The sequence below is a fragment of the Oncorhynchus gorbuscha genome, linkage group LG10 (assembly GCF_021184085.1).
Source record: "Oncorhynchus gorbuscha isolate QuinsamMale2020 ecotype Even-year linkage group LG10, OgorEven_v1.0, whole genome shotgun sequence".
Classification (NCBI taxonomy): domain Eukaryota; kingdom Metazoa; phylum Chordata; class Actinopteri; order Salmoniformes; family Salmonidae; genus Oncorhynchus; species Oncorhynchus gorbuscha.
In genome coordinates this window covers 34,845,046-34,871,655 of record NC_060182.1, presented here as the reverse complement: position 1 = coordinate 34,871,655, position 26,610 = coordinate 34,845,046, and the positions used below count along the sequence as shown (strand labels likewise).

At 39.7% G+C, this 26,610-nt stretch overlaps 2 protein-coding genes across 4 annotated transcripts; both read right to left on the bottom strand.

Annotated features, from left to right (window-relative positions):
- Nucleotides 1-8,158: 8,158 nt before the first annotated feature.
- On the bottom strand, nt 8,159-10,741 carry LOC124045126 (osteoclast stimulatory transmembrane protein). Of its 3 annotated transcripts, XM_046364368.1 has the most exons (3): nt 10,613-10,741; nt 9,106-10,120; nt 8,159-8,948 (listed from the first exon to the last, which is right to left on the bottom strand). In XM_046364368.1, the coding sequence occupies exons 1-3, from the start codon at nt 10,654-10,656 to the stop codon at nt 8,568-8,570; spliced, it is 1,440 nt and encodes a 479-aa protein (XP_046220324.1). In that variant the 5' UTR covers nt 10,657-10,741; the 3' UTR covers nt 8,159-8,567. The 3 variants fall into 3 exon arrangements, with proteins under 3 accessions (XP_046220324.1, XP_046220323.1, XP_046220325.1); XM_046364367.1 differs by lacking the exon at nt 10,613-10,741 and having other exon boundaries at nt 9,106-10,246; XM_046364369.1 differs by lacking the exon at nt 10,613-10,741 and having other exon boundaries at nt 8,694-8,929; nt 9,106-10,246.
- A 1,047-nt stretch (nt 10,742-11,788) lies between these two features.
- On the bottom strand, nt 11,789-25,229 carry LOC124045956 (solute carrier family 13 member 3-like). The gene is made up of 13 exons (XM_046365801.1): nt 25,004-25,229; nt 24,117-24,382; nt 23,760-23,923; nt 20,915-20,975; nt 20,627-20,806; nt 20,153-20,278; nt 19,863-19,955; nt 19,467-19,571; nt 19,246-19,343; nt 14,461-14,573; nt 14,075-14,236; nt 13,253-13,390; nt 11,789-13,137 (listed from the first exon to the last, which is right to left on the bottom strand). The coding sequence occupies exons 1-13, from the start codon at nt 25,118-25,120 to the stop codon at nt 12,952-12,954; spliced, it is 1,809 nt and encodes a 602-aa protein (XP_046221757.1). The 5' UTR covers nt 25,121-25,229; the 3' UTR covers nt 11,789-12,951.
- Nucleotides 25,230-26,610: the final 1,381 nt, after the last annotated feature.

Here is a 26,610-nt window from a genome sequence, read left to right as displayed (position 1 = left end):
ATAGAAGTACCAAACATGGTACAGTAATACTGGATACCTTAAGGACATTTCTAAAGATTGGAGGCAGTCTGGGAAGCAAAAAAAAGTCAACCATGTGATAGTGATAAATGTGATAGTGATAAAGCCACCAAATTTCACACAGCTGGGGTGTGTCTAAAGAGGTTTGTTTGGCTATAGTGCCATCACAGATTTTGTCCATTTAATTTTTTAAATTTTACCTTTATTTAACTAGGCAAGTCAGTTAAGAACAAATTCTTATTTTCAATGACGGCCTAGGAACAGTGAGTTAACTGCCTGTGCAGGGGTAGAACGACAGATTTCCATAAATAATTGGTACATACAGCCCAATGATGGCTTAACATTTTTGAGGGGGCCTGGAAAACACAATAAAATGGCCTAAAAATGTAATGTATCCTTTAAACTTTTAGTATAAATGTGGTGAAAACGCATGCCAAATTACTTTTGTGTGTGTATGTTTTCATGGCTAGTTCCAGTAGTTTACATGTAAATACTAAAACGTCATATGGGTGTTCTCTGAAGTTGACTGATTTCAATTATATGCTATTCTCTTTTGAGACAATTTTAAGAATAATTACAGGAAACCTTCCCTGTACACATTACTTCAGGTAAAATCCCACAGGAATATATTACAGTATGTCCAGCAGAGAAACAGGTAACCCATTTTAACAAATACTTGTATGATGAGACCTTTCAGACTTTACACAAAGTAAGTAAAAGTCTTATCAAAGATGTCTAGCTATAGTGTCATTGCAGGATTAACCTGTTATATTCAGTGGTGTAGTGCTTTTTTCTTAGGTGCTGGAGCATAAATAAAATGAAAATGAAATTTCGAAATCAACGTTTGCACCGTAGCCTGTTGAATAATAACATTTTATATGCATAAAACACTTAATCCAAATGCAACATCTCCCTATGCCTATAAGCATTGACTTTAATCAATGTTTGTATTTTTAATACCCTTAAACAAGAAATGATTCCTATCTTATTTCAAAAGAGGCCATCATCACTGTTAATCATGAATGATAAATTCATCTTGTTTTACAGGTGAAACGTCCAAGCTGCATCTGCATGTCAACCATAACCATGTGATCTCACTCAGTTTCATGAGAATATGCATTTAGATCTTCTTGAGTGATGTGAGTAAATACTATTTGAGCGGATTTCAGAACAGGGGATATTAATGAGCTACAGACTATCCTACCTGTATTGTTTCCATCAGAGCACATTTATCCTATGGCTCGTGCTGTTTTGACTTTAGTGAAAAGTGTGTGTGTAACGATATTTGTAGGTGGAAGAAGGTGAAGAGGACCAAGGTGCAGCGTGGTACGTGTTCATGGTAAATTTGATAAAGAAACTGAACACTAGAACAAAAAAACAACAAAGTGGAACAAACTAAACAGTTCTGTCTGGTGCAGACACACAAAGACAGAAAACAACTACCCACAGGCTGCCTAAGTATGGTTCTCAATCAGAGACAACGATAACCAGCTGCCTCTGATTGGGAACCATACCAGGCCTAAACATAGAAGCACAACACCTAGACATACAACATAGAATACCCACCCACATCACACCCTGACCAAACTAAAAATAGAAACATACAAAGCAATCTACGGTCAGGGCGTGACAGTACCCCCCCCCCCCAAAGGCGCGGACTCCTGCCGCAAAACCTAAACCCCTAGGGGAGGGTCTGGGTGGACATCTGTCTGCGGTGGCGGCTCTGGCGCGGGACGTGGGCCCCACTCCACTATAGTCTTGGCCCACTTAAGTGGCGCCTTTGGAGCGGCGACCAATAAGGAGCGTGATGGAGTGCTGCATCAGATGACTTGGTCTCCACAATCACCCGACCTCAACCCAATTGAGATGGTTTGAGATGAGTTGGACTGCAGAGTGAAGAAAAAGCAGCCAACAAGTGCTCATATGTGGGAACTCCTTCAAGACTGTTTGAAAAGCATTCCAGGTGAAGCTCGTTGAGAGAATGCCAAGATTGTGCCAAGCTGTCATCAAGGCAAAGGGTGGCTACTTTGAAGAATCTAACATTAAAATATATTTAGATTTGTTTTACTTACTTACTTTGCTTACTACATGATTTCATATGTATTATTTCATAGTTTTGATTTCTTCAATATTATTCTACAATGTAGGAAATAGTAGAAATAAAGATAAACCATTGAATGAGTAGGTGTGTCCAAAAGTTTGACTGGTACTGCATGTATCCTTTAAATATTTTGTAGAAAAGTGGTGAAAAAGTGGCCACAAATTTATCAACATTACTGGTTCTTGAACATACTTTCATCCTCATTTTCAGTATTTTACATTTAAACACTGAAAACTGTCAAATGGGTGTCCCCTAAAGTCTATTAATTACAATGATATGAAATATGATATTCTGTATTTTGGAACCATGGACGTGAAGCCATTCCAATTATAGAACTCCACATTTTTTAATTGGATGTATGGGACACGATACTAATTCTACCATTCCTTACTCTTTTGGTACATGTTATATATCATTCTAATCCACATATATAACACAATATTTTGAAATCATTAGGAGCATGCTGAAATTTGATCGTCTCAATTCAGGGATCAAAATATCAACAATAATCTGTAATTTTGACAGCATTTTAGAAACATTTTTAGTTGTATTTTCAACAACAACAAAAAATACATGATCCATTTGATTGTATTTTCCATACTACCTAGAACATTTTAAGGCATCATTATTATACCACTTACAAATGAATTTATGCCCAATTCAAATTACATAACATTAATTTTAGAGTACATTTCTGCATAACATTTAAAGGACACATACATAAGGCATACTTGGGTCATTTTATTGTGTTCTTCACACCGCCTCAAACATTTTAAACCATCATATAAGTGATAATGCCCGAGAAGCCGGTGTTTGGAGGATATATTGGCACGGTTGTTTTCGGCCTGAGATGAAGTCGAGGGCCGGCAAACCGTGCCAATATATTCTCCAAACACCGGCTTTGTGGGCATTATCACTTTTATACAACGGGTTACGAACATATTCAAATAATGATTGATATATTTTCATTAAAAATGTTATTTTGATGACTGTATTCATACTCTTTCATCCTTCCACAAGATATAGTCCTGACACAAATCTAGGGTTGCTACCCAAGCTGGCTAATCATTTGTTCTATCAGTTCGGTTGCCAGAGACGCGACCCAGTCATTCAGTCTTTTTGTTCTGTATCCATGGACGCGACCCAGTCATTCAGTCTTTTTGTTCTGTATCCATGGACGCGACCCAGTCGTTCAGTCTTTTTGTTCTGTATCCATGGACGCGACCCAGTCGTTCGTTCTAAATGCTCCATTGCCATACTGGCCTGGCAACGTTCTTATCCCTTGCTTGCTAACTAGCCAGCTACAGCTAACTTACAGTCAAGTCAAACAGTGCAGACAGAAAACAGTAAAGTAGTTGCATTTGTTTACTCTGTTTTCTACGGACATTTATTTGAATACATCCATAACAATGAGCTAATGAGGTACGATTTCACTTTGCATAGAAAATGTGCTCTCTCGTCAGGACACTGTTGTTCAGAGGAGCTAGCCAACAACACAGCTAAACACAATCACTTCAAACTGAAGCTGGAAAGATTGCAAACTAGCTGCACTTCATTTCGTTTTACTTGCTTTTTATTGACATTTCTTTGTATATATCCATAAAAATTATGCCAGCTGATTCATGATTTCGACTGCCTGCCTGTCTGGCTCGTCCCGACTCCCGACACGTTCATTACTATGGGATAGCTAGAGATCGAATTTGAATATTGAAACAATGTTGCGAATGTCGGAGAGATAGACAGTAAGGTGTATACAAATATTCGCTGTTGAAAACTAAATGTTAGTCTAAAAGAAATGTAAGATAATGTCTAGAAGCTTTTTATAGTGTAGATCAAGTTTAGAAACTACCTGGCTGGGCGGATGAGACAGTGGATTGCGCAGTCAGATGGAACAGAGTAAATAGGCATTTTAATGTCATAGATGTAGCCGTTGGTAACATGTGGAATAGCCACCAGATGGAATGCGGTTTTAACCTATCAGCATTCAGGATTAGAACCACCCATTGTATAGTGGGCTGTAAATACAAATTATTTATGGAGATATGGCCATGTGAATCCTGTTCAATTAGAACCTATGTAGCTTGTTGGTGTTCATTTTAGGTTATTAAATCTGAAATGACACTATAGCTAGACATATGTATGGAGTAGTTTACTCACTTTGTGTAAATACTGAAAGGCCTCATCATAATGGGTTACCTGTCTCTTAAATTGACACAAAACAGAATAGCATATTATCTGTATATCACTGCAATCAGTAGACATCAGGGAACACCCATACAGCGAGGGAAAAACGTATTTGATCCCCTGCTGATTTTGTAGGTTTGCCCACTGGAAAAGAAATGATCAGTCTATAATTTTAATGGTAGGTTTATTTGAACAGTGAGAGACAGAATAACAACAAAAAAATCCAGAAAAACGCATGTCAAAAATGTTGTAAATTGATTTGCATTTTAATGAGGGAAATACAATGGGGCAAAAAAAAAGTATTTAGTTAGCCACCAATTGTGCAAGTTCTCCCACTTAAAAAGATGAGAGAGGCCAGTAATTTTCATCATAGGTACACTTCAACTATGACAGACAAAATGAGGGGAAAAAATCCTGAAAATCACATTGTAGGATTTTTTATGAATTTATTTGCAAATTATGGTGGAAAATAAGTATTTGGTCAATAACAAAAGTTTATCTCAATACTTTGTTATATACCCTTTGTTGGCAATGACAGAGGTCAAACGTTTTCCTGTATAAAAGACACCTGGGAGACAGAAATCTTTCTGATTGAGAGGGGGTCAAATACTTATTTCCCTCATTAAAATGCAAATCAATTTATAACATTTTGACATGCGTTTTTCTGGATGTTTTTGTTGTTATTCTGTCTCTCACTGTTCAAATAAACCTACCATCGTGGGAAAATCAAAAGAAATCAGCCAAGACCTCAGAAAAAAAATTGTAGACCTCTGCAAGTCTGGTTCATCCTTGGGAGCAATTTCCAAACGCTGAAGGTACCACGTTCATCTGTACAAACAATAGTACACAAGTATAAACACCATGGAACCACACAGCCGTCATACCGCTCAGGAAGGAGACTTGTTCTGTCTCCTAGAGATGAATGTACTTTGGTGCGAAAAGTGCAAATCAATCCCAGAACAACAGCAAAGGACCTTGTGAAGATGCTGGAGGAAACAGGTACAAACGTATCTATATCCACAGTAAAAACGAGTTCTATATCGACATAACCTGAAAGGCCGCTCAGCAAAGAAGAAGCCACTGCTCCAAAACCACCATAAAAAAGCCAGACTACGATTTGTAACTGCACATGGGGACAAATATCGTACTTTTTGGAGAAATGTCCTCTGGTCTGATGAAACAAAAATAGAACTGTTTTGGCCATAATGACCATTGTTATGTTTGGAGGGAAAAGGTGGAGCTGAAGAACACCATCCCAACCGTGAAGCACAGGGGTGGCAGGATTATGCTGTGGGGATGCATTGCTGCAGGAGGGACTGGTGCACTTCACAAAATAGATGGCATCATGAGGAGGTCAAATTAGGTGGATATATTGAAGCAACATCTCAAGACATCAGTCAGGAAGTTAAACTTTGGTCGCAAATGGGTCTTCCATATGGCCAATTACCCCAAGCATACTTCCAAAGTTATGGCAAAATGGCTTAAGGACAACAAAGTCAAGGTATTGGAGTGGCCATCTTAAAGCCCTGACCTCAATTCTATAGAACATTTGTGGGCAGAACTGAAAAAGCGTGTGAGAGCAAGGAGGCCTACACACCCGATTCAGTTACACCAGCTCTGTCAGGAGGAATGGGCCAAAGTCACCCAACTTATTGTGGGAAGCTTGTGGTAGGCTACCCGAAACATTTGACCCAAGTTAAACAATTTAAAGGCAATGCTACCAAATAGCAATTGAGTGTATGTAAACTTCCGACTTCAACTTTATATGGCATCTTTGGGACATTTTATTGTTTTACAGACCTCCTCAAACATTTTAAGCCATCATTGGGCTGTATGTACCAATTATTTAATGTAATATGGCCATGTGACAAGTGTCCAGTACAGCCCCATGCAGCTGGTTGGCGGCTGTACAAAAACCCTCAGACTTGATAGAGCTTCATACTGCTGCGATAAATTGATCAACCAAGTTGATTTCACCTGTTGACTCTCTCTCAATCTTAACATTAAGCCTTAACATTAAGATGTCATGTAATTTCCTTATTTTCGTTATAAGTAATATATTGGTTTAATAAATGCATCCTTATCACCTTTACCTTTTATGTTATGCAACCTGCTTATGATCTCTCTCCTTTTTTGCAGAACCATACACAAATCCAACTTTACCATGTCAACCCACAAGTCCTTAATAAATATGTGAACTTTGGCACTATCTCTGTCATCCGTTTTCTCTCTGACCGGAGCAGAGCAACCCTGGTGATATCTATCCAACCAGTTACCTATCTTTGGTTCTTAGCATACGTTTCAGCGGCCATTTTGGAAATGATTGCTAGGGGTAATGGACAAAATCTGATATAGCACTATAACCAGAAAGACTTCTTTAGACAGGACCTAGCTGTGCGTGAAATTTGGTGGCTCTATCACAAAGTCCACAATTTGTTTATTTAGCCACTGGACTATGGTCAGAATGTCCTCAATTTGACCCCTATTAAGGTCTTAAGAGTATTTTTTTGTCTTTATTATCCGTGGCGTTTATTTAGTGGGTAAATACAATTTTATATTGTTTGGAATGATTTTACCCTATTTTCTTCTAACAGGAAATCTGGAGTGGCAGCCATTTATATTAAGGCCAGGCCAGGCTTCCCAGACTGCCTCCAATCTTCCAAATGTTCTTTAAGGTATCTATTAGTGTGCCAAGTTTGATATTTGTATCATAAAATGGAACAATTATTTAACCTATCCGCTGGACTATTTGACCTTGTGTCTCTCATAATCACCCCATTTGACAAAGCTGGTCTTACTTTTTACATGATGCTTCATTAATGACATTCAATTTCTATGCTAGCTTGGATTTGAATCAAGAGATTAAGTTACATCCAAGATATACAATTTATTAACCTTTTATTTTGGTACAGAACCAAAGATTTATGTGAAGAGAAATGATCTGAATTATGCATTCGGTTCCAGGCCTCACAGCAACAAAGCATAAAATATTAGACACATAGTCTTGAATTATGGGGTAAAGATGAAGAAAAAAGAAGATGGACAAAATGGCTGGATGAAAAATAGATGAACAGGCGTTCTAATAATACTCTAGCTAAAAGTGCCTTCTGATGCCTTCTGGGAGTTGAAAGCAGTGTGTTGCTAAAAACGCTGAAGCATTTTTGTGGTATGACAAAAAAAGTACAAATATTAATCACAGAGGTACAGAAGCGTTTTTTGCTCTCAGATAAAGTTTAAGTTTTAGGTGTCATATGAAAATGAGTTTCACACAATCGAATCCATCATTGACCAGAAATAATAAATGGTATAATACCAAAACACTAAAATAATAATTGTGATTGTTATGCACATTATGCACAAGCATGATTATATTAATTCATTTGTAATAACATTCGGAAGGCCCACACATGACACGACTATGTGTCACAATATTTGCCCTCTGAACATTCATCTGAGTCTAATTAATTGAATTGGACAAATAGTTTGTTGACACAGATTTTCAATGAGTTTGTTTTACGCTCCTTGTTATGAGAATTTTCATAGCCTATTTGTCCCTTAAAAACTTCACAAATGCACTTAGTGTTAGTGGGGCTAGGTGTCACCTAGTCGTCTGTTGATTGTGGAGTTCTCCCTTGCGGTAAGAAACAAAGTAATACATGGTCTTGTTCCTTACATGTTAAAAGTAGTTTTACTTTAAAAGGGAACTCAAAGCCATTTTTATCAAATTCTTTAAAAGCATCAACCTTTCACAATATAAAACATTGAGTGAAAACACTTGTGATAGTCTGTTATATGGTATTTATTTCTTCATTAAGCCTACAAAAATGGTTTCATGAGTGTTGTTGAGACGAGGCAATGTGGGCGTAAGAGGGGTGCTCCACGACCAGGAGAAAGGTCCTATGACTGTGACTCAGTAACAGGATGCCCTGTCCTGTTCTCAACAGGCCCTTTGGCTCATGGAGAGCAGGATGTTGGCACTGAATTCATCAATTGTATTGTAACACAGGGATAAGCATGCTTGTATCACTTTGAAGTTAAATGTTTTATTCCATGCTTTTCATTTGTATATTGCAGAATCAGTTCAATCTGAAAATATGGACAAATCGAATCAACAAATTCTCTCAGCTGACAGCTGGGGAGACTGAGCAGGGTTTTCTCCAATTCTAAAATAAATCTATTATAACGGCAATAGCTCAAGAGGAGCAGTGAACGTATTAAAAGCAGAGGTCACCCTAAACTACATATAATGACAGCAAGTCAAGCTTCAAATTACGTTTTGGTTTGTGTGAACACAGGTCTCATCCACAGCTTCAATGAAAAATATATTGTTTTCTCTTGTGTCCTGTTTCGCCTGTATCTTCTTCAATAAGAAATGAATTCTTTTTTCCTCCTGCGTTTTGAAGAAGGATGCAGACACTTTCCTGCGGATGCGCCTGGCATAGACCTCCAGTAACACCATGATGTAGCTCACCAGACAGAGTAGTCCCAGGAAGACCCTCACTCTCAGGTCTGGTGCAGAGGGCTCAATATAACAGCGTAAAGCCTCTGGGCTAAATGTCCAGTCATACTGCTTGTGGAGGTTTGCCAGTTCTGTATCCCTACAGATAGCTGGGATAATACATAGACCTGGAAAGCGCAGGTGAATCTGTCAGAGAAAAGAGAATCCAGTCCCCATTTGTCCACTGTGTTATTCAATTTCTATATCATCATTGATCTCAAGGCTACACATTATATAACGTCACATTATGTCCCGTGATGTGCCCTACCTCACATAGTAAAGTACTGTATCAATATTGACCTACCTTATATTTCACAGCTATGTTGACAGATGTAGCTGGAACATCCAGCAGCCAAGGCCCACTCACTGTAACTAGATGGTACACAATGTGATCCAAAACCATTATGAAGATAATAACAATAAAATACAAAGTCACCACTACTATAGGAGCAAGACATTTGGTAAATTCCTGTTTTGTTATTTTACAACTTGTGGAATTAACCATATTTTTCAAGTTAGTTGGCTCTATCTGGATTCCATCCTCAGATGCTTTTTGCAGCAATTGTCTGGTGATGTAAACATTGTCAAACTTAACTGAAATGACATATGACTTCAGGTAGTAGGCTGATTCAACTATCAGGTAGATTAGAAAGATGGCCGCCAGAATCCTGTTTGACAGAAGTTTATAATCCTCCAGCAGTTTATTGGCACGTGAAAAGTCACTCTCAATCTGTTTGCTTACAGTAACAAACATATTTTTGACCTTTGACACATCAATGTGTGTAAAATGATCAAATTTCCTCAACCTGTTAACGATATTCAGTTCTTCCTGTTTCACTTTGATAGCCTCTCTAACAAGATCTCTCTTTGCTTCTTGAAACAGCTCAGATGAGTTTAAAAGAGAGTGGACAAAACCTTCAGAGGTGCACTTTAAAACGTGTATCACCACTCCCATGTTAACGGTTATGTTAAGGATGATGCTCAACACTAACACAATCACAGAGGTGGAAATGATCAGCTTGCGCCCCTGTTTGGTGCCCAGAGTGGGCAGGATCATAGTTAGCACACAACGGAGAGGATGACAGAGGAACGAGAGGAAAAGGATGGCCACGCTATAGATGCAAGCAGCAGTGCTGGAAGTACCACTGTCATATCTCAGGATCTCTGTCATCCAATGGTAGAGGAGACCACCAGTCACCATGGCGATAATGAAACACATAGAAAGTAATGTCAGGACCTCCTTGGCAGCCTGGGTTGGTTTTGAGTAAACATCCCACAGATACTGTAGAGTGGTCTTCATGGCACTCCAAGGTTTTTGCCTGAAAACCAATGATTGTGTGAATTCAAGTTGTATTAGTTGTATGTACAGTATACACATGGTATACACCGTCAAACTAAGTGCTTACTTGCAGGCTCCTCGACAATGCAACAACAATAAGAAATAATAAAAGGTAAGAATACGAACAATAAAGTAAATGGCTTATTAGAATAAACTAAACATGAAACACATTTTAGAATTGCACTGTATTATAACTAGGCTGTGAATTTGATCAAACTGCAATATCCACCATTCTGACTATCGTCATGTATTGTTTTAATATCAACATTATACAAGAGCAGAATTGCTTATTATTGTGTAATTAACACTTTAATAAGCCATCTTTCTTAATTTCACAAGAAGGGCCTAGCACAATTCACTGTGAAAATAATATACATTTCACCATAACATTAATTTCTTTAATCATCTCATAAATAGCTGTCCAGTATCCTAATGTCTCTTTCACTCAAAAGACTGAAAAATTAACACCTACCTCAATGAAAAGCCAAAGCCCATGCACTCAGTAATGCTCTTCATTCTCCTTTGCAACAGTGCATGTGAAGTTACACAGTTGTCTGATGGGGGTAACTGTGAAGTTTGATACAGGAACTTATCATGCACAGTCATTGCCACATAGATGTGTAAGACGGTTCCCAAAGGGAACCGAAGGGCTCTTGCTCATGCTCACATGCTGACACACACTCACTGACATTGACAGGCATAACAAATCAACACATGATGGAACATGCAATACTTGGTGACTAATCATTTAGGGAAGTACTGGTGAGTTAGAAGGTTCTGTATGAGCATTGTGGTATCCTATTTTAAGGTCGAAAACATAACCCCGTGGGAGGTCATACTACTACTGACTGATAGGAGGGGGGATTGCTATGATCTGGGAAACTATGAGCATGTGAGCAATTGTGCGAGTTTTCCAAAATAAAATGTTTAGCTGGGGCTTTTTTAATTTCCCTTTGTATTACAGTCAATTAATACGTATATTTGAATGGTTGAGCATCAAGGTTGAGCAGTTTCATGTTGTGGTACGACTTGTCAAACATCCTTTTCCAAAATGTTGTGTATTCCTTTTCCAACAAGTTCTTCTATTTAACAAAGTGTCATTGTGTTATGTTGTAGTTTGTCTCATTTAATGGCGGCTCCACCAATGACCCTTCCTCTCTTACACTGAGTAACTACTTCAGAGTTCTGCTGAGTTAACCATGTGCCTGACCTTGAGACTTTACATAGCAAAATAGACACTATAAGGTATGTACAGCCCTTCACCATTCTTTAGAGAAACAGGGGCCAATATCACCGCTTGGTTCCAGACACATGTAGAAATTGTGTTCCAAGCAAATTTCAATGCAACTTTCTTTCACATGTGTTGTTCGCTTGTTTGTTCGCCTCATTTGGCTTATTGGGTATCTTGTTTGGTGCTATCAGGCATAAGGCTGTTGAATGAGACTTGATTCCAGTACATTTTATGCTGTGTCACCTGGGTCAATGATTAAAACTAAAAAGGACTATAGTGGCATGGCCCACGTCTGAATATCATCTCATGGTTTGAGTTGCTCTGTAGTATATATTACTGTGTGGCATGTCTGTCGGTGCCTGCTCACTGACATCAGCTAAATATACCAATTCCATGGATTGACGAAAAAAGAAAAGACCCATTTGCTGTTGAGTTTTATTTGGTAACAACAGTAGTATTAAGAAAATAACAAAGCTCCAAAATGTGCATTGATAAACCTAAACGTACTACACAAAATACAAACTACGGTAGAAAATTGTTAATTAGATTTCCACGTACCACATTTCAAATGATTACTTCAAATGAAATAAGATCAGAAAATCACGATTTGTGTATTTTAAAGACACGATGAAAAGTAAAAATGACTTTATGTGTGTAACTTAGAATGTGTTAAAACATGTGCAGCCTGTGACCCCATGGGTTAGGTAAGTATCTTTCCATTAATAATTCACAAACTCCTGTTGTGCATCAAGACAGGCACAGATTATCCTAACTAAAGATCAATGGAGGATGAAGTTCAAGTGTGATTTACTAGAAGGTGGCGGATTTGGAGGTTGAGCGTTCAGTGTGATGAAATGGATTGGGTCTATTATCATCAAGCAGACTGCTAACACCCTAATCAATAAGGATTATCCTCACAAATACTATCTAGGGAATGTTACAGTGACAAATGAGACAGACACTCGCAAAGTGGCACACTGAACACCAGAGGTCACTAAGATGCAAGGCATTTCAGCAAGCATAGCGACAGAATGATGACACAGACATCACCGGTGTCCGGACAAAAACGGTGTCCGACATGACTTGTTGTATAACTGTGGAAGAGAATGTAACAACAGACAGACCAACCACTGTCTATTCTGTCACCCCCTGCCCTGCCCAAACAAATTAACTTCAAATGGAAACTTGGCATGGGGACCTAAAACAAACCAGGACAAAACATTGGACACATCTGGGAGACCAGGGGTTCGTGGCATGTGACAAGCAAGAAAATTAGCTGATAGAACTTAGTATAATCTACACGACAGAGGAAGTAGAGCACAAGGAGAGCCTGAACAACAAAAAAATCTAAACTCATATAGTATACGGTAGGCAAATGGAAGAATCTAGAAGTGTACAGTACATTCGCAACATGGTATAGCCATCACACCATAGGCTAAATAACTTAAAGTAACGGCTAATGCTCCCCAAATCTATAGTTGACTTTTGTACATATTCAGAAATGCTGCTCTAGTATTTACTATATAATACCGTGTAATACTTTGTATTGGATAAGCTTCAGATCTACAGTATGCAGTGTATCACAAACTAGTAAGGTTGAAAGGTGGGACGGAGGGGAATTGTATATCTGTGAGAGTACTGGACATGTTGACTGGACGGGCCCAGTCTGGATAAGTCTCCAAACTGAACATGGCACGACCCCAAGTGTTCATGGCCAGAGAAACTGATAAAATGCCCAAAATGTTCATCACAAAGCCCGTTTTCACCTGGGAACAGAGAAACCAAACAGATGTAAATCATCTATCTACTAGGATAGAGTATGTTTAAGTTTAAGAACAGTCTGACATATGGTCACACAGTATATTGGCGTGAGGATCTTACCATGTCCTTCACCAGAAGATGGCCAGATGCAAAGGCAATGGAGTTGGGCGGAGTGGAGACTGGCAACATGAAGGCAAATGAACATCCTGTTGTCGCAGGTATCATGAAGTAAAGAGGATTCACCTTGACAAACATAGCCTGTAAAGAGGAGACGAACACAGTCATTGATATTATTTTGCAGAAATATTGTGTTAATGGAGAATAATAATACTTTCGAAACAGTTTTCTGCAGATTAACACAAGTAACACAAATGAACAAAGAGTGTGTGAATCCACATCGCATTCAATAAGTGGCAACGATATTCCAAATTCTTAGTAACGTACTTGGCTTAGAAATGACGCTGGAGATAAGTAACTAGGGTGCCCTTGTCAGGGTGATACTGGATGATACTGGTTGGGTGATATTATTGCTTAGATTTAACAATACTGTAAGACATTGGCACAGACAGACGAAGACAACTGGTTACTGATAACTGTGGTTAATGTCCAACAGACCAAACAGCCACGGTGCTAAACTGACAGATCTGTTGACCCCATGACAAACACTAAAAAAGTACATTGCTGTGGGAGATTAGAGTAGAGAGCATCAACTTTCCCATTATCTTTTCCCATGGGGGGGATTAGTAATACAGTGGAGTTCAAGGCTTTATCGTACTGTAGTTCACAAGGGTATTCAAAAATACTACACAAAAAATACGCCTTTCTTCAAAATGAGTGCCGACTGACCTCTTCATACCCACAGGGTACTTCATTCTTAATAATGGAAACATCTAACTAAATGTTGACTGTTGTGGGCATGTCATACAGTAGCTGACAGCTCACCAGTTCAGCGATGACGGGCAGGAATATGATAATGGTGGCGGTGTTGCTGGCGAACTCTGTGAAGCAGGCCAGGAAAGCGGTGATAAACATGACTGCCACAGCAGGAGGGACCTGAGCGATAGGCTGGAGGTAGGCTCCTATCCACGCCGCCAGTCCTGACTCCTACACCACAGGGACAGAGCATCAAGACGGCCCTTGACTCAGTAGTAGCAGAAATAGGTCAGAAAGTATAGAAATCACCACACAACATCTATTTGAATGTACACAAAAGAGAATGTGAGTTAAAGGGATTTCATATCTATGGTGTGCACCCTTAAACATGAAAGGGGTTTACCCATAGAGATCTTAAGGATGAATTATTCTATATGTAAATGATATGGTTTTACCTCACATCCCTTGGCCATGGCAAAGCCTCCACCCAGCAACAGAATGATATTCCATGGGACACATTCCTGTGCTTTCTTCCATGATAGTAGAGGAACATATGGAGTATTTGGTGCTGTGGAAAACATGACAGGGTATGAAATCGACATCTGCCCAACAGACAAATCCAGGTCAACCACCCAAATATCAGAATATCTAACCTGCAAGGAGCTTTGAAAAGAGGCAATAAAGAAAGAGCTGCAGCTAGGGGTTAGTGGTCAAAGTAACGGTTATCGAATCAAATTTGATTTGTCACATGCGCCGAATACAACAGGTGTAGACTTATAAACTGTTAACCAACAATGCAGATTAAATAAAAATAAAAATAAAAAAAGTAACAAATAATTAAAGAGCAGCAGTAAAATAACAGTAGCGAGACTATATACAGAAGGTACAGGGGGTACCGGTACAGAGTCAATGTGCGGGTGCACAGGTTAGCTGAGGTAATTGAGGTAATATGTACATGTAGGTAGAGTTATTAAAATGACTGTGCATAGATAAAATAGAGAGTAGCAGCAGCGTAAAAGAGGAGGGGGGGGGGTGGAGGGGGCAATGCAAATAGTCTGGCTAGACATTTGATTAGATGTTCAGGAGTCTTATGGCTTGGGGGTAGAAGCTGTTTAGAAGCCTCTTGGACCTAGACTTAGCGCTCCGGTACCACTTGTCGTGCGGTAGCAGAGAGAACAGTCTATGACTAGGGTGGCTGGAGTCTTTGACCATTTTTAGGGCCTTCCTCTGACACAGCCTGGTATAGAGGGCTGAGACGCAAAGAAAGTTCAAGAAGAGGGGCTACAAGAATGATCAGATTAATATTGCCATTGAGAAAATTCAAAACAAAACGAGACATGACCTTTTTCAAGGTCAGTCTCGCAAAAAGACGCATTCTTGCGTTCTAACTACCCGCTATTCAAAGTGCTCTGAACAAATTAAGGGAATTGTTCACAAACATTGGCACATCCTAAAATCCAATGATAGTCTCGGGTAGCCTAGTGGTTAGAGCATTGGACTAGTAACCGAAAGGTTGCAAGTTCAAATCCCTGATCTGACAAGGTACAAAATCTGTCGTTCAGGCAGTTAACCCACTGTTCCTAGGCCATCATTGAAAATAAGAATTTGTTCTTAACTGACTTGCCTAGTAAAATAAAGGTAAAATAAAAAAATTAAAAATGTGTTTTCTGACCTTCCATTGGTCGTATTCTCGCGGGGCAGAAATCTCAGAGACCAATTGGTAAACTCTGATTTACCACCCCAAGATATTCCTGAACAACCTCTATTTGCGCCCCTACTAGATGGAAATTACAAATGTAATGGCTGTGCTCAATGCAATGGCACTTATAAATGTAGATCCTTCAAACACCCACAAACAGGGAAATCGATCCCAATAAAAGGTGTTATTACGTGCTCCACTAAGGCAGTTATTTATCTTATAACTTGTCCTTGTGGAAAAAATTATGTAGGTAAAACAAAGCGTGAATTAAAAGTACGTATCTCAGAGCATCGTAGCACCATTAGGTGTAAAAACTTTACTTATCCAGTTGCGGCCCACTTCTTGGAGGCAGGCCACTCGATTTCGTCTCTGCGTTATATTGGCATCGGACATGTCACCCTCCCTAGGAGAGGGGGTGACCTTGATAATTTATTGTTAAAACGAGAGGCTGCCTGAATCTTTAATTTAAAGACCCCTGCGCCCTTCGGTCTCAATGTAGACTTTGTTCTGAAGCCATTCTTGTGATTATTGTGACTTTGCCATTGTAATTGTTTGTAAGCTTGTGTAGTCACATTAATCTATGATCGTATGCTATCCATATGTTGTTTGTATGCTGTTCTTTGCATGACATTTTAATATTTGATTATTAACCAATGATATTAGACCACTCTTGGCCATGATTACAGACACCTGTGTCTTTTGACACTATATAAACGAGTCATCCCGCAGTGTTTGTGATTATACCCTGATGAAGACAGCTTGGCTGTCGAAACGTTGATAATTAAATGTTTTCATCTAAGCTGCAGCTCTCTTTTATTTTCAAGTTTTCTACTCCGCTAGCCAGCACCTCGTCTTAATAGGTGTGCGTTTCTTTTTCTTCTAGATAGAGGTCGTGGATGACAGGAAGCTTGGCACCAGTGATATGCTGGGCCGTACGCACTACCATCTGCAGTGCCGTGCGGTCGGAGGCCGAGCAGTTGCCATACCAGGCAGTGATGCAACCCATCAGGATGCTCTTGATGGTGCAGCTGTAGAAGCTTTTGAAGATCTGAGGACCCACTTAGTGGACAAAATAAGGCTGGTTGGGGTTTTGTTTCTTTCTCGGCACCGCTCTGCCGGACATTTTTCATTTGTCAATGCCTGGCAAAACATAAAGTTATGAATATAACTACTGTTCCCTGAAGGGAGGGAACGAGGTACAACATCACTATGGGGAGTTGTGCTTTTGTTGTACAGAGTGAACTGACTGAAAGGGAACTATTACTTCACAGGCTAATTCTTAACATACCTACTCAAAATAGTTTATAATAAAGAACATTAAAGAGCTCAATGCCAAACGTGTACATATTCTAATCTCGATGGAAAAACATGAGGGTAGAAAATGAAAACACTGGTATTTCTGTTGCATAAGAAGTTGTGTGCTATGTTAAACCAATGGGTGAACACAGAGCAAAGTACACAGAGCAAACCCAAGTGTGGCAACACATTTTTGAGGGATTAATAATAAGGGGCGACAGTCTTACCTCACGACGGGACTCTGCTCAGACTCACTAATCTACGTCATTAACATTCCTCAGGTTATTTACAGTACTTTACAACAGAGCCAATACAAGTTCTGCTTCAGAAATAGATTAATGAAATTACAAAAAAAATATTCTGCCTTAATAGGAGTCAATGTTACTGTAATTTCTGTCTGATGAGGCATGACTGAATAATAATGTGACTTTAAAAACCCAGATCTACAGTGCATTCGGAAAGTATTCAGACCCCTTCCCTTTTTCCACATTTTGTTACATTACAGCCTTTTTCTAAAATTGATTAAATAAAATACTCCTCAATCTACACACAATACCCCATAATGACAAAGAGAAAACAGGTTTTTATAAAAAATTTAAAACAGAAATACCTTATTTACATAAGTATTCAGAACCCTTTGCTATAAGACTTGAAATTGAGCTCTGGTGCATCATGTTTCCATTGATCATCCTTGAGATGTTTCTACAACTTGATTGGAGTCCACCTGTGGTAAATTAAATTGATTGGACATGATTTGGAAAGGCACACACCTGTTTATATATGGTCCCACAGTTGACAGTGCATGTCAGAGCAAAAAACAAGCCATGAGGTCTAAGAAATTGTCCAAAGAGCTCTGAGAGAGGATTGTGTCGAGGCACAGATCTGGGGAAGGGTACCTGTCACGCCCTGACCTTAGAGTGCCATTTTATTTCTCCATTTGGTTAGGTCAGGGTGTGATTTGGGGTGGGCATTCTATGTTGTTTGTTTCTATGTTTTGGCCGGGTATGGTTCTCAATCAGGGACAGCTGTCTATCGTTGTCTCTGATTAGGAATCATACTTAGGCAGACTTTTTTCCTTTTGGTAGTTGTGGGTAGGTGTCTTCGTTTGTGCATGTATAGCCTTACGGAGCTTCACATTCGTTTTTGTTGTACTATTGTTTTGTTGGCGACATTTGCAAATAAAGGAAAATGTACACTCACAACGCTGCACCTTGGTCCATTCCATACGACGATCGTGACAGTACCAAAACATTTCTGCAGCATTGAAGGTCCTCAAGAACCCAGTGGACTCCATCATTCTTAAATGGTAGAAGTTTGGGACCACCAAAAACCAGATGGTCACTCTGACAGAGCTCCAGAGTTCCTCTGAGGAGATGGGCAAACCTTCCAGAAGGACAGCTATCTCTGCAGCACTCCACCAATCAGGCCTTTTAGTAGAGTGGCCGGACGGAACCAACTCCTCAGTAAAAGGCACATGACAGCTGGGTTGGAGTTTGCCAAAAGGTACCTAAAGAAACCTCAGACCATGAGAAACAAGATTCTCTGGTATAATGAAACCAAGATTGAACTCTTTGGCATGAATGCCAAGCGTCACGTCTGGAGGAAACCTGGCACCATCCCTACGGTGAAGCATGGTGGTGGCAGCATCATGCTGTGAGGATGTTTTTCAGCGGCAGGGACTGGGAGACTAGACAAGATCAAGGGAAAGATGAACGGAGAAAAGTACAGAGAGATCCTTGATGAAAACATGCTCCAGAGTACTCAGGATCTCAGGTTCACCATCCAACTGGACAACGACCCTAAGTACACAGACAAGACAACGTAGGAGTGGCTTCGCTGCCAAAGGTACTTCAACAAAGTACTGAGTAAAGGGTCTGAATACTTATGTAAATGTGATATTTCATTTTTTATATATATATACATTTGCAAAAATGGCTAAAAACCTGTTTCTGTTTTGTTATGATGGCATATTGTGTGTACATTGATGAGGGGAAAAAACGATTTAATCAATTTTGGAATAAGGCTGTAACCTAACAACATGTGGAAAAAAGTCAAGGGGTCTGAATACTTTCCGAATACAATGTATACAGCTACTTCACTCCATCTAATCTTTTGATTTGAAAATATACAGTTTTCTCTATATCAGTACAGAAAGGCTGTATGATTTGAGACAGTGGTATTTTAAATTGACATATTCTAAAAATGTATTTCTCATTATTTGGGACATATCCTTTCTGGTACTGACCTCTAGAATCAAACCACCAGCTAAGAGAGGGCTTTTGGGAAGGGAAGAAGAATAGGATTGACACAATGATCACTCCAGTGGTCGCATCTGACACATACCTGCAGGAGGAAGAGAATCAAAGAAGAGGAAGTCATGATGCGGCTGGTTTCCTCAAGCCTCCAGTGAATTATACAGACATATCCTAGTTAACGGGCAGTGGATTGTCAGCTTGTCTCTCTTACCCTTTGTTGAAAAACGTGGACCATCCAGTTACAAATTTAGGATCTCTTGTAAACAGGAGAACGGCAAACAAAATGAAAAAGAATGCGATGGCTCCTTCTGCAAAACTAAAATGGAAGATAGGAAATGATTGTCTCAGGAATTCTATATTACCACCGACATATAGTCCAGAGGGTCTAGAACAGGGGTAGGGTCTAGAACAAGGGTAGTCATCTTTAGTCCTGGAGGGCTGCAGCAGGCGTTTTGTTCCATCCCAGCATTAACACACTGATTCAAATAAACAATCTAAAATGTGAACAATGTGGCCCTCCTGAACTAGAATTAGCCACCCCTGGTGTAGGGCATGATTTGAGACTGGAGCATGTTGCCTGTGATTTAGTCTAGAGATATGTCCTTACTTTATGGGGCCTAGTTTTCTGTAGTCTTCATCAATCACGGCCTCAGCCTTCGCCTCCGCTTGTGCTCTTTCGTCCTGTTTCTTCACACACAACCTGAACACAAAAAAATAGTATGAAAATAATGTGGAAATATCTGACAGGTAGAAGAATGTATTACTCCATACTACTTCAAAAAGTGTACAGTCACAAATCCTAGAACTCTACCAGACTGCCACATGTCATCATCTGTGGTTACATTTTTATTTAACACTGATGAGGTGCTGTACTTAGATCTGATTTCACCATCATACCGTGTATTCAGGCCCCCGTAGAGGAAAGAAATCCATAGCCATCCCAAGATGAGGAAGAACACCATGAGAGGAAATGCGAATGCAAACCAAGAGCCAAAATTGATCAAGTCGCACTCTGGGAAGTAACTAGAACACAAAGAAGCAACTGTCAGAAATGGTACAGCAAATGTGAATAAAGTTGTTTTTATGGTCTAAATGTAACATGTTATTCGTACACAGCTATTTTCCAGTTAAATCCTAACAGGCCTTTAAGAGGGACGTCTGAAGTTCTACAATGTCTGAAACATCCCAGTACCTGTGTCACTTGTCTCGTCTTTTTTCATAATGGTTAAAAGTTTGTACGTTGTACAAAACCCTCTACTAGACCTCCTCAGAGAGACATTGTCACCTTATTGCTCTATCCGATGGGCCTGAGAGTGTATGTTCAGATGCAGTAGGAGAAAGTGAGATCAGCCAAGTCTTCAACTTGGGTACCTCTTAAGTTGTCCAATAAGGATGAGGTTTGGTGCAGTGCCTGTCAGGGTGGCAGTCCCTCCGATACTGGCAGCGTACGGGATACATATCAGGAAGCCTTTCCACACCTTCATCTGGTACTCTGACTCTGTCCTGATCTCCTCTGCAGTACTCCCATCTGAACGCTCCATCCGATCAGGTCTGAAGATATAATTATACCAACATTAGTAAATAGCTACACAATAACCATGAATCCTATTCTAACATGAGAGCTTCAATTGTTCAGTTTGTTTGTGTTTGCTTTCTTACCCGTCTATAGACAAGATCTGTTTTTCAGAGGGCAGTGCATGCAGCTTTACTCGTGCTTGACCTGATGGATGTTGAAGTGAACAGGTTGTGTTAGAGTTATTCTCTCCATTGTTTACTCTGTGGTGACAAATTACAAAATATATATATATTTAAGGACAGGTTGAGACGTTATAACAATTCCATATTGAAGACCAATTTGAACATGATTTAGGCGGTCATCTAAGTGTAAATAAAGGCTACATTTTTAAAAATTAAAACGACCTCTACTGAGAATCAACACGTTTCCCATGAACCAATTACTATGATGCTACAGTATCCATAGCTATAGAATGAATGAGACAAGCTATAACAGAGATATTTCAACATTTCTTTCTCATCAAAGCCTGTGAGTTCCAGTTTTCTAAGTAGGTTGTCTTTAGGCCTTCGTCATATTTAATATATGACTTGAAAGGCGGCTAATATGTTTAATCAATTATCATTTGAATATTGACATGTCGTGCACCGAAGTTCCATGTGATGGAACAGGTAGTTGTAAAAATGTTCACACCTTCAGCTACCTATTACAGTTTTTGTCATGTTTTGTCATAGATTGTCATGTCTTGTCCCTGTGCTTTCTCTTCTATTCGTTTCCCCCTGCTGGTCTTATTAGGTTTCTTTCCCTCTCTCTCTATCGTTTCGTTCCTGCTCCCAGCTGTTCCTCATTCGTCCTAACTACCTCGTTTACTCTTTCACACCTGTCCCCTATTTTGCCCTCTGATTAAGTCCCTATTTCTCTCTCTGTTTCTGCTTCTGTCCTTGTCGGATCCTTGTTTGATGTTTGCTGTTCGCTGTGTACTTGTTCCGTCCTGTCGTGTTTTTGCCTTCATCAGATGCTGCGTGTGAGCAGGTGTCTCTGTCAGCTACGGCCTGCGCCTACCCGAAGCGACCTGCAGTCTGTGGCCGCTTCTCCTGTTATTCCCCTCTACAGACTAGAGGATTTCTGTTATTCCCCGTTTGGACATTTCCTGTTAAGGATTCAGGATTTGTCGTTTTCTGTTTTGGACTTGAATAAACTCTGTTTCTGTTAAGTCGCTTTTGGGTCCTCACTCACCTGCATAACAGTTTTAGTGTGGAAATATCACTCTTGGCTTTAGAAAGTTGAAGTATAGTATATTTGTTTTTGTAAGCACTACAAACAATTTGCATTGCAGTGTTGAAAAGACCAAATTTGTCCTGGCTTGACTACTTAATATTTTGTATCTTTTCACTCAATGTACACTACTGGTCAAAAGTTTTTGTACACCTACTCATTCAAGGGTTTTTCTTTATTTGACTATTTTCTACATTGTAGAATAATAGTGAAGACATCAAAACTATGAAGTAACACATATGGAATTATGTAGTAACCAAAAAGGTGTTAAACAAATCAAAATATGTTTTATATCTGAGATTCTTCAAAGTAGCCAGCCTTTGCCTTGATGACAGCTTTGCAAACGCTTGGCATTCTCTCAACCAGCTTCACCTGAAATGCTATTCCAACAGTCTTGAAGGAGTTCCCACATATGATGAGCACTTGTTGGCTGCTTTTCCTTCACTCTGCGGTCCGACTCAACCCAAACCATATCAATATGTTTGAGATCGGGGGATTGTGGAGGCCAGGACATCTGAGGCAGCACTCCATCACTCTCCTTCTTGGTCAAACAGCCCTTACACAGCCGGGAGGTGTGTTTGGTCATTGTCCTGTTGAAAAACAAATGATAGCCCCACTAAGCCCAAACCAGATGGGATGGTGTATCGATGCAGAATGCTGTGGTAGCCATGCTGGTTAAGTGTGCCTTGAATTCTAAATAAATCACAGACAATGTCACCAGCAAAGAACCCCCACACCATAACACCTCCTCATCCATGCTTTACGGTGGGAAATACACATGCAGAGATAATCCTTTCACCCACACAGCGTCTCACGAAGACACGGCAGTTGGAACCAAAAATCTTCAATTTGGACTTCAGAACAAAGGACAAATTTCCACTGGTCTAATGTCCATTGCTCGTGTTTCTTGGCCCAAGGGAGTCTTTTCTTCTTAATGGTGTCCTTTAGTACTGGTTTCTTTGTAGCAATTTGACCATGAAGACTCACCCAGTCTCCTCTGAACAGTTGATTTTGAGATGTGTCTGTTACTTAAACTCTGTGAAGCATTTATTTGGGATGCAATTTCTGAGGCTGGTAACTCCAATGAACTTATTCTCTGCAGCAGAGGTAACTCTGGGTCTTCCATTCCTATGGCAATCCCAATGAGAGCCCGTTTCATCATAGCGCTTGATGGGTTTTGCGACTGCACTTGAAGAACCTTTCTTGAAATTTTCTGTATTGACTGACCTTTATGTCTTAAAGTAATGATGTACTGTCATTTCTCTTTGCTTATTTCAGCTGTTCTTGCCATAATATGGACTTGGTCTTTTACCAAATTGGGCTATCTACTGTATACCACCCCTACCTTGTCACAACACAATTGATTGGCTCAAATGCATTAAGAAGGAAAGAAATTCCACAAATCCACTTTTAACAATGCACACCTGTTTCATGAAGCTGGTTGAGAAACTGCCAAGAGTGTTTAAAGTTGTCATGAAGGCAGAGTGTCTATTTAAAGAATCTCAAATATAAAATATATTTTGATTTGTTGAACACTTTTTTGGTTACTACATAATTCCATATGTGTTATTTCATAGTTTGATGTCTTCACTATTATTCTACAGTGTATAAAATAGTAAACATAAAGAAAAAACATTAAATGAGTACGTGTTCTAAAACCTTTGACCTTTGGTAGTGTATATGAGACAGTTGGAGAAACCCTACACAGCAACTCACCCTCTGTCTCGTCTTTCACCTTACAGTTTTCCTTCAGAGTGTCCAGGTCTCCAAAGAGACTCTCCAGGATGGCGTTAGCAATGGGAAGCATCATGGCCGTTGTTGCGGTGTTACTGAGCCACATGGACAGGAAGGCAGAGGTGATCATCATTCCCAAAATCAACCTGCATAGAGAGATGTACACATGGGTCCGGAGTAAGAGTGACACATCAATACATTTAATCTTTCTGATAATATGAGTATGTAGCCTATATTTTGCCATATGCAGGGCATTCAGATTAGATAATGGAAAATAATCCCAAAATATAAATTATGATGAATTTATTACTGTTGTATATGGCGATATAGTCTTCTCACCAGGCTGGTTTGACTCCAACAATCTTAAGAACTTTCAGAGCTATTCTGCGATGCAGACCCCATTCCTCAATAGCTGACGCCATAACAAGACCACTGAGAAAGAGAAAATTGGTATCGAGGAAGTACTGGGGGCAGACTTTTTGGGATGGAAGAATTCCCATGGTTGGAAAGAGGCAAACAGGTAGCATGGCAGTGACAGCTAAGGGAAGAGCCTCTGTGCACCAGAACACAGCCATCAGCAGCACCACGTACAGGCATTTCCCCTCCTGCAAAACGTAACAGAAACATGTTGGTGAACACCCAAGAGGAAGAGCCAACTGTACCATTTACAAAGGTGATCTATTTCATTCATGTTTGTATCGTGCCGTGCCAAGTTAAATGTACAAGGAATGTACCTTTTTAATGTGACTGGATTTGCAAAATTAGGGGGAGAATTGTTAATGAAGAAGTCTTTGAAGTTATTAGTAAGGGCTCAGATTGGGCTGCGGTTATGATTAAGAAGGGGGGATGGAGTTAAGCCAAGTTATGGATGTAAGGATTGTGTTTTTAGACATATGATGGAGCAGGGCCATGTCCTTTACACTGGAATAACACAATCACCCTAAAACAGATCAAAAGTATAGAATTGTAGGTTTTAATCTAATGGGGCTCTTCTTAGGATCCTGATTCTAATTTCAGTGAAGACCAACAGATATCAGGTTAAAGGGTGTTCTTGTTCGGGTTTAAAGGCAGGTGTGGATATTAATGATAATATCAGTTTTAGGCTTGATATGGTTTAGCAATTTGGTTAAGGTATAACTTAAAAGTTGAATCTACTTCTTCTTTGTAAATTAGAGGAATAAATTGTTACAGTAAGAATATCTGTGCATCTTCCAATAACCACGTACCTTTTCTGGTAGCCCGAAAAGTAGCGGGAGAAGAATAAGTGGAGTGAGGAAAAGAATAAGTTGTTTCTTGACACACCAAAGTTTCTTAGCGAATGTTGATATGGTTTCCATTTCCATGTCGAATATGAGCGTCAGAGCTCGTTATGTTACGCTTTAGTGCAGAACTTGACGCCTCTATCTCTTTTATTACCTTGACTTTGTTGTTTTTGCACTCTTGGAGAAGCTTAACTATTGGCTTACAGTTTAACTCCTAGCGCGTTGTTCAAGTTATTATGGATGTGCGCAAATTGAGCCTGTTCTCTGATTGTCCCATCAGGCAGATGATTTATTTTGTTTTACTGATAACAACCAAAATGCAAAGCATTCCAGCAGTCTGGTTGTCTGGTTCCTCCCTGCAAAACAGATGCCATGTCATCGTTAATCAAAAACTGTCAATCATCATGTGATCTTATAGCCTATAACCCATCCATGTAGAATCTCACAAGGAAACGGGCCAAACAGGTAAGACATGTAAAACTGTATTTAAGGGGGTAGGGACTTGAACCAGTGACCTTGCTTGAAGTTATTAAAGGATAAGAGCAACATGCCTCTGTGCCATAAATGTCAGGACCTTTAAGCAGAATTCATACGTTTGGAGAAAAAAAATGAAGACCAACTACATGGAGACTACTATTGTAATCAGTAACATTTGATCAAACACAGTTTACGTAGTCTAGTTGTTTTTTGTAGATAATTGAAAGATAGGCCTATGTCCTATTGCATTTGCTGGATAAAGAGGTGACTTCAGTTCATTTGTAATTTCGTTGGCGGCTCCCACAATTGCGCGCACAACAACGCAATATATAATATGTTCTTTTATTAGTCCATAGAGATGGAAATTGGTCTTCTACTTTTTTCTACCCAAACCCTCCGACACACACACACCTAGGCCTACACACTAGTGATGCGCGTTTTCCTCATAACCCGCAGTCCTCGGGTTTTACCCGTACGGTGGGTGGTTTATGGTCATGCAACATTGTGTGGATGAAGGGTGGGTAGCGTATAGGTTGGTGGGTGGCGTATAGGTTGGTGTGTGGCGTGTAGGTTGGTGGGTGGCGTGTAGGTTGGTGGGTGGCGTGTAGGTTGGTGGGTGGCGTATAGGTTGTTGGGTGGCGTGTAGGTTGGTGGGTGGCGTGTAGGTTGGTGGGTGGCGTGTAGGTTAAATAAAGGTAAGAGGATACTTTTTTTTGTTTAAATCTATGACTGTATAATTATTGTGCAATTGATATATTTAGGCTACAAAGCGTTTTTTATGTTAGGCTATATGGCATTAGTGCGTAAACCTAGACTTTAAGGCCTAACTGTTGGCGCGCCAAATAGCCCACGTGCCAATAGCCGAATGCTTTTGTGAATGGGCTGAAAAAGTTAACGTAGATCCACTGAGGCAAAAAGGACAATGTCGGCGTTTAATTCAATAAGAGTAAAGCTGCGAAATGGAGAGTTGAAAGAGAAGGGAGTGGCAGAATAAATATTTATGGGAAAGGTAAAAGAGGATGATAGTACCTTGACCAGCTAGGTTATGTGTGATGATTGTGAGGCACTATACAAATTCGACAGTCACAAGACGG